The sequence below is a fragment of the Hakea prostrata genome, chromosome 7 (genome assembly GCF_041222555.1).
Source record: "Hakea prostrata isolate BN-2017 chromosome 7, UWA_Hpros_2, whole genome shotgun sequence".
In the NCBI taxonomy this organism is placed as follows: domain Eukaryota; kingdom Viridiplantae; phylum Streptophyta; class Magnoliopsida; order Proteales; family Proteaceae; genus Hakea; species Hakea prostrata.
In genome coordinates, this window is record NC_142606.1 from 58,202,765 (window position 1) to 58,216,250 (window position 13,486).

The window sequence follows — 13,486 nt, forward strand, 5'->3', positions numbered from 1 at the left end:
TATTATTATTATTATTATTATTATTATTATTTATTTTCTTATTTCTACCCCAATTCACCATCTCCTATAAATATATCATCCCCTCTTAAACTTAGGTTTATACTTTCTTTTTCTTTAGTTTATTTAAGTTTTCTCTAGTTTTTTGATTGCTTTGTGGGATTCTAGTTTCTAGATTGAATGTTTAGGTTCAATTTTTCTATGTAGCGCAAGGAATATTCAAGTTATTTAGTTTATTTTATGCAAGTGTATTTTTCTTTCTTTTGATCAATGCACTTTCAATTTCAATTTCAAGTTCAAATTCAAAAGCTTCAAGTTTGAGGATTCGTTTTTCTCTGGGTCTAGCAATTGCAGATCTGGATCTGCAAGGTTTTTTTTGTTATTCAAGATTCGATGATGCAAGTAAGTAATCTTTGTTAATAATCTTCTCCCCTCCATTCCTGCTTCTATTTTCCCCCTCAATATTCTTAACTTAAGATTTATTTTGCAATAATTATTTATTATTCTTTTCCCCCTGAGTCCTTGATCAAAGATGTCTACAGTCGTGCATCTCTTTGGTTAAGGTTTCCATTTTCTTTTTATTGCTTTCTTATTTGTTTTGTTATTTATTTTCTGCATTTTTTTTCTTTTTGTTGTTCCATTGGCTGAGATTGCATATGTTGTCATTGTTGGCAACTAAAATACAGTGTGTTCTAAGAGTACATGACTTGTACTGAAGTGAAGCTCCCATAGAAGACTTTGGGCATTTGTTATATATTTTGGAGAGTGATTAACACTATTACAACAGTGTTGAGTGTTTGTGAGAAGATTTAAGTGTTTTGGGTGAAGTGAAGATTACTTAGAATAGTGGATTTCACAGGTCACTGCACAAGGGTTACATTAGATGAATTTTTGAGTAGTCATCCAGTTGTTTTCTGGGTTCAACTTAAATTGAATAAACGTATTTTATGAAGTTTTCTTTCCAACGCATTTTTTTGGATTGTTATTTCGATATCAAACAAGGGAGTTATGAGGTTTATCGTGAGAGTGTGCAATATGGAAGCAAATCTGAGCATTGTAGAAGAAATATCAAATTTGGCTACTATGATGTAATTTACTTTCAGGGGTTCAAAAATAATTTTTAAGAGTTCGGAGGTCTTTGTGAAATAAATTTTACATCTTAAGGAAGAAAGTGTAATTTTGAAAGATTGAATGATACAATCTAATGGTCATTAGAAGGATGTGGATGAAGAACCAATTTTGAGAGTCAAGATTGATGCACTTGGTTTTCAAGTGCCCAAGATGGAAAAGATTCCATCGCGCGCCTTTTGGTTGGTCGGGAGCATGATAATATGGTGCACTGGAAAGTATAATGATCAACATGATCCTGTGTATCGCAGCTTAAAGGTAAGATTAGAAAAGATTCCATTTGAATAATCTGGTTAAGGGTATCTAATCTTACATCACTTAAAGGATTTGATAGCCCAGATCTCACCTGCCTTTTTAAAGTGGATATCCAACGGCTGTGGGATTAAATTCTCTTTGGGACTCATCTAGAAGATGAAATCCAACGGTTCCTGTGCATCAACGTTCATTCTCTTTAAAAGCTCGAATTTGAGCAAAACACAAGGGGGTTTTTGAGTTTTTTTGTCTTGTGGAGACTAAAAAAAACGTGGAAGAGAAGCCAATAAGCAATATGGGTATGGAGAACAAGCTTGGATGCGTATTTTGGTGAAAACGTTGAAGAAGGTGAGTAATCTATTGTAATCTCCCTTAATTTGAAAAGTTTCACCTTTCAAGTAGTTGCTTGTTAGGGTTGAGTTGCTTGAGGTTGACGCCTTATACTTTTGTGGGTGCAAGACTTAATACTAGAGTAGGTGCTCTATGTTTTGAATTAATTGAGAGTGAGTGCTCTCTGATCATTGTAGTGAAAAGTTTCACCTTTCAAGTAGTTGCTTGAGGTTGATGCCTTATACTTTTCTGGATGCAAGAATTAATACTGGAGTGGGTGCTCTATGTTTTGAATTAATTGAGAGTGTGTTCTCTAATCATTGTAGTGATCAAAATTTTAGTTGGAAAGTATTGAGTAAATACGAAGCTCTATTTAGGGCATTACTCCGTGGATGTAGGCAATTTGGCTGAAACACGTAAATTTGGTGTTTTGCATTTCTAGTTTATTTTTCATTGCATATATTGGAGTGCTTTGATTGTAGAGTGGTGGTGCACTGTCTGGTAGACACAGCCACATTGTGGTGTGTGGTGGACATGCCCTTATGTAATTGATAATTACAGGATTATCTTGAGCAACCTTGTCTTGAATTTAAAGAAGCGTCACATCAAAGAGAATTTTAAAAGACATTGATTCACCCCCCTCTCAATACTCTCAGTGTCAACCTGGGAATAACACTTTTAATATCTGTTCCCCCGATCGGTGGACTGTAAGCTACGACAAAGGGTCCACGGTCAAAGTCATCCTAGTTATACTCCCATTCCCTCGATCGAGAGCTGATATTCAGATCACTTCCCTTTTATTTATTTATTTATTTATTGTTTGCATTTTTTTCATTTCTACCTTTTTATTTATGCATTTTTTTCCATTTATTATTAGATGATGGGTGGTTTGGTTATGTATGTTTTATTTTTAGTCTCAATTTGATCGCATTAGAGTGTTAGGACCGCTCATTTAGTTTAATTGTTTAGTTAAAATTTTTGAATAATTACACTATCGCGTTACCATTAAGAGGTTAAATTCTAAAGTGGCATATGTTACTGAGTCGACTCGTTAGCTACATGATACCGTGCACTTATGATTATTTTTATTTTGCAAACAAGTTTTTGGCGCTGTTGTCGTGGAGGTATTAGTCCATTTTATTTTTCTCATTCTTAGGTAAATTGAAGTGTTAAAAAAAAAAAAATTCAAAGATATGACTCTTAACCAGAGTATAAACAAAAACGTATAGTAGTCCCCACTCTACTGCAGAATCCCTAAAATTCGATTGTAGGTGACTACAAAGACTATACGGATTCCCTTGCTGTCAAACTTGTACGTGCTAAGCTATACGTCAACCTTACGGCTTTGGGATCACTGTTTCAATCTTTGTGGTAGGGAGATTCACTACTTACTACTTCCCTTTTGTTTTTGCTTTTATTATTTTCTTTTCATTTCTTCTTTAGTTAATTTATTTAAAAAATAAAACAAAGTAAAATAAAAGCTTATTCTTTCATAAGAGCCTTTGATTGCATTAGGTGGTTAGTGCATGCATGTTTGGACTCGTGATTCCATCAATTGATTTGTTCGAGTATCTACCTTGACCACGGGAGATATACTTCCACTTAAGAGTCTTAGAGATAAATTTAATCCAACTCGATCTACATACCCTCCTGTATACGTTTACTTGACGTGAGGGATAATTATTTTGAACTTAAACCTCATTATCTATCTATATTATTCCAATTTCATGGGTTATTTGATCAATACGCATATTTGTTCCTTAGGGAGTTTAAGGAGGTTTGTGTCCTTATAAAAATGCAACAACTCACTGATGATGCTGTAAAATTACGATTTATAACATTTGCATTAAAGGACCAAGCAAAAAAATGGCTTTATAGCTTACCTCTAGATAACATTACCCACATGGGAACAATTTACTGTTCTATTATTGAAGAAATTCTATCCTTTTTCCAAGACGAATAAAACAAGAAATATCATTCCTCAATTTTGTTAAAAACCCGATTAATGAGTTATTTGCTAAAGTAATGGAGAGGTTCCAAGGCCTCCTCCAAGAATGCCCTCACCACGGATTAAAATGACATTTATGCCAAATAATTTATGAGTGTATGAATTATCAAACTAAACAACTTTTGGAATCTGTGCCCCACAGGACTTACATTGTTCACTGATGATTTCAAAACTTGAGAATTTCTTTTAAACTTAATAGATAAAACTAGAGAATGAGAGTCAACCCATGCATGATACTTCAATTATTGGCATGGAAATGATGTATTTCTCAAGTATAGAGAGACTTTATGGGAGGAAAATTGTATGTGTTTTGAGTTTGAGGGTTAAGCTTATCGTATCATGCAGAAACATCATGACTGGATTTCAACTAAAATTGAAGTACAGTAGGTTAGAAAACTACGCATTGCAGCAGTGACTGAAATAAAAAAAGCATGCTTTCACCTTTTTGGTGGGTGTTTTCATAAGTGTTAACCATGTTCAGGTTGTTTAAGTTTGAATTAAGTAATTTGCCACCTTAGAACCCTAGTTCGTCTTGTTACTCAAGAATCAAGCTCATCATCTTCCAGCTCATTCGAATAGGGGTCACTTCCATAAGATTGTGTTGTTGCATTCTTCGGTTTGGATCTTGGTTTAGAAGAATAGATAAATAACTGGAACTGAGCAATATATATGCTAGATGACAGTGGGAAGAAATAATTGCTCTTTTTTCGGATTTTCATCCTTTGCAATTAGTTTTCCTCTAATTCCCTGCAACTACTTATCAGGATTTTGACATCTGACAATATAATGTCTGATGATCGATCAATACTAAAATCTATACTATGATCGGATGAGACTGAAAGTAGGGCTTTAACTTCCTTTCAGAGCACCTATTGTTTTTGGGGATGTTGCCAGTCACAAACAAATCTTCCGAGGGTGCTAGTGCTTGGTTCCGCCTCCTGGCATTCTTGGACCATAAAGCCTCATTTTGTTTTCCCTAGATTTTCAATGCTTCCCAGGAGACTAATTCGCTTTAACTTTAACACTGTCTGTCAAACATTGGATATCTCGCCATGAATGAATACGGCTCTAAATCCATTATTTCTATTACCACATGTCACTCCCGACTTGTTGTTTGGGCCCAATCTTGGCACATCATTAAGGTACAGCAAACAAATCTGCGTATAAGTCTAACTTGACGAGATCTGGGTCCGAGCGTTTAACTAGGGTGTCTATTAACAATCCGAACCGTTAAAACCAAAGCGCTAGCCCGTTATAGCATTGGCCTGCCAATCCATAAAGCCTCATTTTGTTTTTCCCTAGATTTTCAATCCCCCGTTTATGGTTCAGCATCTAAATATTATTTGAATACATCTAATTACCATTGACCGTTGCTATAGACTATCTCAAAAGTTTAAAGACAAATAGTCAATCTACTTCTTGTAAAAGACAATTAGAAGGATTAAGTCTGAATGTCCAATTGAATGTACAAAGTTTGTTAAATCAAAAATTTTTTTTGCTGCATTACTAAATTATTAGTCCAAACCATTAGTTAACCCGTTGTTTATTCCCAATCTTGCCACATCATTAAGGTAGAGCTACTCAGTACTCCATAAGTTTGCTAACGGGCCGTGTTTTGACTGAGCTTTAGCCCACCGTTGGGACATCCGGCCCAAACCGCACCATTGACATCCCTAGCTAGTTTAACCATTACAAGTCTAAATCGTGAATTAATTAAGGGTGAGGATTGGGAACTGTCTCTGTTGGAATGATCGAATTGGGTTCGGTTGAATCTAATTTACTACTGGTGATTAAATTGTTGGTCAATTTAACTTAATCCATTCACAAACCACACATGATATTAAACTGTTTTAAGTAAATTATGTTCATAATTGATATTTTAATTGGTTATCTGTTATATTAAATCTGTTTAATTTGGTATAAACCTATTATAGTTAAGGTTATTTTATTTGCTATAATTAAATTAATATAGTAATAAAATCTTGTTATGGCTAGTTCTTGGATGAAGAATACTAAAGAGAGACACAATGGAGGAGATTTGAAGGAGAACACATGCACTTGTTTCTGTACCTGACTTTGGCAACTACTGTATCGATTTTCCTATTTATTGGAATTGAAAATCAAATCAAAAGAGATCGAGAAGTTCATTCTTGTCATTTCAACATATGACAATGATGAGGAAGTTGGAATTGAAACGAGGAAGCTGTAAGAATATAGAAGATGATTTGATATTGTTTGATAGTGAACTTGGGATTGGATAATTTCACTCACATGATATTAACACTTGGTTTATGGTGGTACGTCTTTGAATCAACTGCCCATTATCTCTAATACTTCTTTCACATATGACTCAGACACATGAACCATTTGACATCTATAAGTTCACATCTCATTGAATCCCTGTTGACAAATTCTGAGAATGAACAATCTAGTAAATGTCCACTAATATTTATCATTTTCTTTGTCTATCAATAGAATTCTTTCTCTATTAGATTTAGTTCAGAAATCTGTCATATTTGCATAAGTTATCTTCCTGAAGTTGGAGTACCAAAAAATAGTAATGATATTGATCAGGGATCTTACATTTAGTACACTGTCAAACCATTTCAGTCACCAGCTTACGAGTATCCCATCAGAGAATACCAATGCAGCATTCAACGGTCATCTAAACGGCCCACCCTGTAGGGTAAGCAGAATCTCAGATTAAACGAACCAAAGACGTCAAAAGTTTAGATTTGGGGAGGTAAATGAATCACATTTAGATTGAGGTGATATTAAGGGAAAAAAAAAAAAAAAAAAGTAAAAAAAAAAAAACAGGGGATATTCCAAAAAGGCCCAACCTGTAGGGTAAGTCAGAATCTCAGATTAAACGAACAATTGATTCTGATGCAGTGAGTGCAAACAGAAATGGAATAATATAAGCAGGTTTTGATATGGAAAAATGTAGCTCTCAGAAGATTAAGTTATATCATCAGCCAAATATGCAATAACAGTCACTAACTCGGGTCAAATTATTACCCAGAACAGCAACAAATTTCAGTCATAGCGTGAAATTGAATCAGATAAACAACATTAGAAAAATACTGCACAAGATGCTCACTTGAAATCTGATTGCAGGCAAAAAGAATATATGACAAAAAGGAAGGGCAATTTCAAAGTCCCCACCATACATGTCACTGAATCACATCGAAGTTGGTAGAGAAAGAAAGCCAGTTTTCTATTAGTTCAAAACCGTTGCCCGGGGAAGGGGGAGATTGGAGCTGCTAGCAGCTTTACAATATTTATAAAACTCACAAAGATAAATCATTATAGGTAATACCAGAAACCTGCCAACTAACAAGATCCACCCCCTAACAAAGCATGAAAAAGGAAACAAAAACTATGTAACTCCCGAAAGTGAGTTGAGGGAGAACTCCAAAATTGCTACATCTCTTAATATATAAATAAAACCAACAAGAGCTTAAAAGGACTGTAATTTGTAACAGAGATTCCAACCTGTATAATTATTCTTTTTCATAGTCCTAATTAGAAGAATACTTGTGATCTGCATCATGTCCACCTGGCTTGAAATTGTCTGTCCACAAGGAATGGATAAAGGATATGTAGAAGACTCAGGTAAATTTCTTTGTGATCCAGTTAAAGGAATTCCATTTCTCCAGATACCTTTATATGTAAGCCACTGTCCTACCATTCAATTCCATCAATCAGATGAACTTTCAGGAGCTATTTTCATGGTTCTGCTACTCGTTTTCTCCTCCTATCTCTAGTAGCCATCCTTTCCCCATACCTCACAAATATGTCAGCAAGATCAACTAATCCCACCTCCCTTAATCTCTTGCCCACTTCCTCAAACATTACAACACCTTCCTCATTTGAAAAACAGTGCAAAAACATATTGTAATTGAACCTAGGCACCTCAACTCCACCACCCATCATCCTTTCCACAAACATGGTAGCTTCTAAAAGCTTTCCCACCTTAACCAAGCCTCCAACAAAGATGGCATCAAAATTGACAATAGGGTCAGGCCCCTTTCTTCCTCTCTTCCCTAGGTGTCCTTGCAATAGCATGATGTAAGTGTGCATAATCGGCTCACACCCTCTTTTTATCATCTCCCTAAATACTTGAGTTGCTTCATTCGGCTTTTCCAGGTTCAGTAGCCCTTTAATCAAGCCACGGTAGATGCTTATATCTGGGTTTTCAATCTCACTTGCTATCTTATATGCTTTCCTGACTCTCCGTTTGGTTAAAAGCCCACAAATTAGTGCTGCAAATGTCTGGTTATCTGCATTGATTCCTCTCTTCCGCATTTCTTCAAACACCATATGAACCTGGGCTAACTTATTTCTTTTACACAACCAAGTGATCACAAGCTTGTACGTTGACAAACCCAAATCGTTAATCCTTTCTGTTCTCATAAACTGAAAAAGTTTCAACGCCTCATCAGATCGATTTGTTTTGAAAAGAGTCTCCATCATTTTCTCAACTGCATCTATATCTGGCAGGCACCCCTCATCCACCATTAAACTCCAAACTTTGCCTGCTTCAACTAGATCACCCGTATCACAGAACCCAACAATCAAGTATTTGTAATTGACACCAGATGGTCTGATCCATGGCTTTAACTTGAAGACTATATATCTAGCTTCAACAGCAAGCTTACTACAACAAAGAGTCTCAACAACCTTGTTAAGAGTCTCCAGATTGTAAGTAAACTAATGGAAGTTCATCAAATGGAAAAATTCGACACATTTTTTCAACTCCCTCGCCGATGCCAAACATTTCAGAGCAATTCTGAAAGTTCAATCATTAACAAGCCGTCGTCTGGCCATCTCCTGTAACACCTCCCAAAGAAGCTCGATGTTTCTTGACTTCCCAATCACATCGACCATCTTGTTGAAGGAGACCGACGAATGAGTGAAACCCGGCTGGATTTTGGTGAACTTGAAGAATGCATAGAGGGGTTTCCATGAATAAAGGAACTTGTTGCAGACCTGAAGGAAGAACTCGTGAGAAAGATTGAATTCGCATTTACAGAGGCATGAGTGTAGCTTTGACTCCACCGCGTCCTGTTGTTGGTAGAGGATCGTAAAGACCCGAAGTAGCTGAGCAGGATCGACAGGTGAGTTGGGTTTTACGTGGGTTAGGGAGAGATTTGAATCAGAAATTGAATTGGTTTCCAAGTATCGATATTGGAGTTGGAGATGACTCTGGAATTTGATGAGTCCTCTGCTGACGTTCACCAGTTTTCTGCTCATGTGGCTTGCTGGGTATGACTAGTGAGTGACAAGAGTAGATGAAAGCACCAAGGAGGAAAGGAAGTTTTATAGGAAAAATTGCCTTAAAGGTACTAGATCAGAAAAATAAATTGCAATTTAAGAAATTGTCCCAATTTCAAAGTCTCAATTATCTTTCTCTGTATCCAGATCTTATTAGTCCTTCTGATTGAAATGCCAAAAACAGCTCCTTGCTTTATCAAATTAGTCACAACTTCAAATTTTCATTACAGACTACCCCTTTATAGGATGTTTCTAAGATGATTCCAGTTAGATATCTAGAATCATTCTAAAGAGAACTTGAAGGTTTAGAGACCCATCCTGCCACAAGCTTGGGCTGAGACCTGTGCCATTTGCTCCACTTTCATACCCTCATTGCAGATGTTAGCAAGGAAAAACATGTGTTTCCTTCCATACTGATATAAAGATCCACAATGTGTCTCAAAACTCCTCACCTGCAAGAAAAGCAAATAAATTCCCAGAGACTTAAAGCAGCTTGAAAACTTATCTTGAATCAGGATAACCTTCTACAAGATGGTATTGTAAGAATTGGGTCACTTACCATTGCCTTAAAGCAATCCCAATCATCTACAAGAGGCCGCCCTCTAGGACGAACAGCATTCAAAACCTCTAAACCTTTCTCAGTTCCAAACATAAGCTTTGCAATAAGTTTAACACTCTGGTCTATGTGCACCCTATGAGACATTGCATCAACATACCGCTTTCGAGCTGCAAGTTTCGTTCGAGAGCCTTCTGGAGATTTGGTCAACTGATAGGAGAACAATGCCCCCCAGGGAAACCCACAAAAAGAAAGGTCAGAGGAAGAACAGGCCTTGTTTACTATTATGTAGTGAACATGGATATAAAGCCATAATACATGAAACAAAGCTGTTCTCTAAAGCTAAGAAGTCTTTGTTTACAGGTTCTCATGAGGAAGTGACTACAGTTAGCTGCAACCAACATTGAAAAACACAGTAAAGATTCATGAAGCCCTATAATGTGAGATTTTGACCAAACCTTGTGCCATAAATAAAGAAGATCTGCATCCAATTGCTTCACAGACACTGTTAAAGATGGGAAAGATTTTTCTTCTGTGAAGTTTGAATTATCATTTGCTCCATTTGTACCCATATACTGAGCGACGTGCTCCTTGCTAAGACCTAAATTCCCATATTGCTGAACATGGGAGCCTGAATCTAATGTCCTCCGTTTAACCTGAAAATGCTTACAGATAGATTTCTTAGACATATATGTAGAATCAATCAAAGTAATATAAGCACTAAATTCAAATGTTTACCCGCTCATACTGCTCCTCCAGAGTTTCAGTCCTCAAGTTGTTTCGATCACTGCCCACAATTATACACATAGATGAAGGGGTGCAGTTCCAAGTTGATCATGAAAGCAAGTGAGCTTCAAGGAGAAACATACCTATCTTCCATCCATGAAACACTGTACATGTCACCCAAACATGGATAATTTTGATAACTACAGTAGGTTCCATAACTGTCCTCTTTTGCACTTGAAGCTGTCGTTGCATAGATATTTATTCCCTCTGGTAGAAGGCCCTCAAAAATACTCCCACCGTAACAAGCTTCAAGATAGAAAACCTACAATTTCACATAGATAAAGAGCTAAGCAAGAAAGCATTCTCTCCATGAACCTTGAAGAACACAAACAGTATGTAGAAATGTTTTTACCAAACTCTTGTATGTCCCTGAAGCATGTTTTTTCTTTAAAACATCTATTAGATCATGTGCATATAGGGTATGACCACCAGGCAACCCTGAAAAGGAAAACATGACCACAGAGCATGTCAGTTTCATCAAACCACCAAGCCTTGATGGCCAAAATTTCGGATCTTAAACCATGAAGAAAACATGAGACCAAGGTGAGAAGGCTTAAGCATGTATGGAGTTACTAACCAAGAGCTCCAGGACTTCCATGGTCACTATAGTAAACAAAGATATGGTCATGTGGACCACTGTCCACAACCTTTCCACTACCCCCTTTAAGGGCAGTTTTGTTTCCAAGTAGAACAGCAAAAAAGTTGTCTATATTAACATCTTTTCCAGTGTAATCCTGCAACAGGTCAATTTCCATACATGAGATGAAACAGTTAACCAGAGAAAAAGAATTAAAGTAGGGTTAGGTCTGAATAAAACTTAAAAATAAAATAACCTTTGGAACTCCTTTATAAACATCATGACCATTTGGTTTATTGATGATGATGCCTGGTGTAGGGTTTCTCTTATTTGAAGCAATGTCATCATACATGAAAACAATAATGTTTTCATCTCTTAATCCACCTTTTCTCATGATTTGGTATGCATGGCATACATCAGCCTGATAAAAATAAGAACAAAACCATAAACATGTTAAAATTTTTCAATATCAAACTAATTAAACAACTATAACATCAGTTAAGTGCTCATTCCTGGTTGGGATTATGAACAAAAAGAGTATTTTGATCAAAGAATAGGTCAGAGTCAGTTATCAAGGCTATTCTGGTCATTAAAAATATAAATTTCAAATTTCACCCCTAATCGACCATTAAGGCAAAGTGAAATGATAGATTGTAAAATAGGAGATATATAAGTAATTGTTAGAAACACAGGGCATATTCACTAGATTGTTAGTTAACTTAGGAGTCTTGATCCATGACCTGTCAAATTGTGCTCTCATCACATGTTTCAGAAAGGGGTTCACCTCTGCCCACTTTATCAATTCTTAGACATAAGCCTCCTTCCAAAATTTATGATAGAAGAGCATGAAGGGAGTACCATCTAGATCCCAACTCTAACTCAAGAAATATCGAAACTTAGAACTCCTTAGTTTGTGCTTGATTTGTTCCCTCATCCATAAAAGAGTATATCATATCATTAAAGTTAACGGATTGGTTTAAGTGAATTAGAGTATGTCATTCCCTTTGACCCCCCCCCCCTAAAAAAAAAAACATACCCAGTGCACTAATTTTTGTCACTTAGACTAAGGGTGTCTACTCCGTGTGAAACCGGTATTTAATACGATATTGGTATATGGTAAGGAATACATTTACCTCATATCCTATGTATGGGTGCTATATAGTTCATTTGTATTATTTTGTCCATACAATTACACTCTCGTTTATCAAACGACATGATAGGGACAGATGAAACATGAACTAGCCTGATGGACCAAAGGCAGTTGGACCCAGCCTGAGTGCTACTAGGAACGAAGATCGAATTCGATAAAAATGAAGGGGTCTCGCCAAGCACTCCGAAATCACCAAACAGAATGCCAGACATACAAGGATTTGATCAATCTAAGTGTCACATACCGTTTTTAAGTGGGATTCAACCACCATCACAAGGAGGGATGCCCTGCATCCAACGACCAGGAAACTAACACCGCTAATCAATAACGGTTGAGATAACTCCCTAGCGGCTATATAAACCTTGTTTATTGTGCTAGGACTCATTCATTACCCTTATTCCAGCATCAAGGATCTGAAGATCATCACACTTAAGAGTCGTTCTTCAAATTGCTTGGATTCACTAACTTGATAGTCAGAGACGTCCCTCAAACCACCCTTGGTCGAACTTGAGCACGTTGTTTTGTAGGTTCGCATCGGTAAAGAAGCACTGATTGGATTTTTGGAGCAACATGGTACAACTATGTCATACTAATATTATACTATATATTTATTTGGTACGATATGATATAATTATGTAATATAAGCTTAATATTTATTTGGTATGATATGATATAATCATATAGTATGAGTGGCATGGTTTCGAGTTCGATAAACAAGAATTAACACCTTATATATGCTTAGAGGGTCTAAAGAAGGTTCATTTTATTACCTGATGGCGATAGTTAACAAAGCCCATGGAACCAGCAATAAGGATGGCCCATTTGGTCCCAGTGTTATGACCATCTTCGCCTTTTACTTCACCATTTATGAATTCCATCACCTTCGACGGCAGACTAGTAAGATTCCGGCCATCGACATTTTGGATTGAAATTGAGAATAAGAATGAGAGAATAATCCCGGTGAAGAAGCGAGTCATCCTTTCTGGTGAAAAAGAGTTATCTCCATTGAAAAGCATGGAAGAAGGGATCATCATCCCTTGTTATAAAGCTTCACTTTTGGAGTCTACTTCTTAAATTATTTTTTTTTTAATTTTTTATTTTGGTAACGAATTTACTTACTTTAATGAACCTTCCAAAAATATAGAACTACTTTAATGTAAAATCTTCAATTATAATTATGTATGAGTTTTAAATGATGTATATATATATTTTTTTTGGTAAGTTAAAAGATGTCTTTTACAACCTAGGGTGCAATGGTGAAGATGAATTTTCAGCATATGAAACGTTTTGAAATATCTTAAAAAGAAAACGTTTTGCAATGTCATTTATCACCGAGTAAGTATGCGTCTTATTCAGAATTTGAAGTTCTTTGAAATGACCAGTTGTGAGCTTCTAACTTTTTGGAGTTGTGAATTACCTTGATCG

General features: G+C 36.2%; 1 protein-coding gene and 1 pseudogene across 1 annotated transcript; both read right to left on the bottom strand.

Annotated features, from left to right (window-relative positions):
- Positions 1-7,012: 7,012 nt before the first annotated feature.
- LOC149011489 (putative pentatricopeptide repeat-containing protein At1g26500 pseudogene) lies at positions 7,013-8,987 on the bottom strand (annotated as a pseudogene).
- A 310-nt stretch (positions 8,988-9,297) lies between these two features.
- Positions 9,298-13,038, bottom strand: LOC149011490 (vacuolar-processing enzyme-like). The gene is made up of 9 exons (XM_089162672.1): positions 12,832-13,038; positions 11,168-11,332; positions 10,912-11,068; positions 10,687-10,772; positions 10,418-10,596; positions 10,287-10,335; positions 10,007-10,204; positions 9,552-9,758; positions 9,298-9,444 (listed from the first exon to the last, which is right to left on the bottom strand). Exons 1-9 carry the CDS (start codon positions 13,036-13,038, stop codon positions 9,298-9,300), a joined length of 1,395 nt encoding a protein of 464 aa, XP_089018798.1.
- Positions 13,039-13,486: the final 448 nt, after the last annotated feature.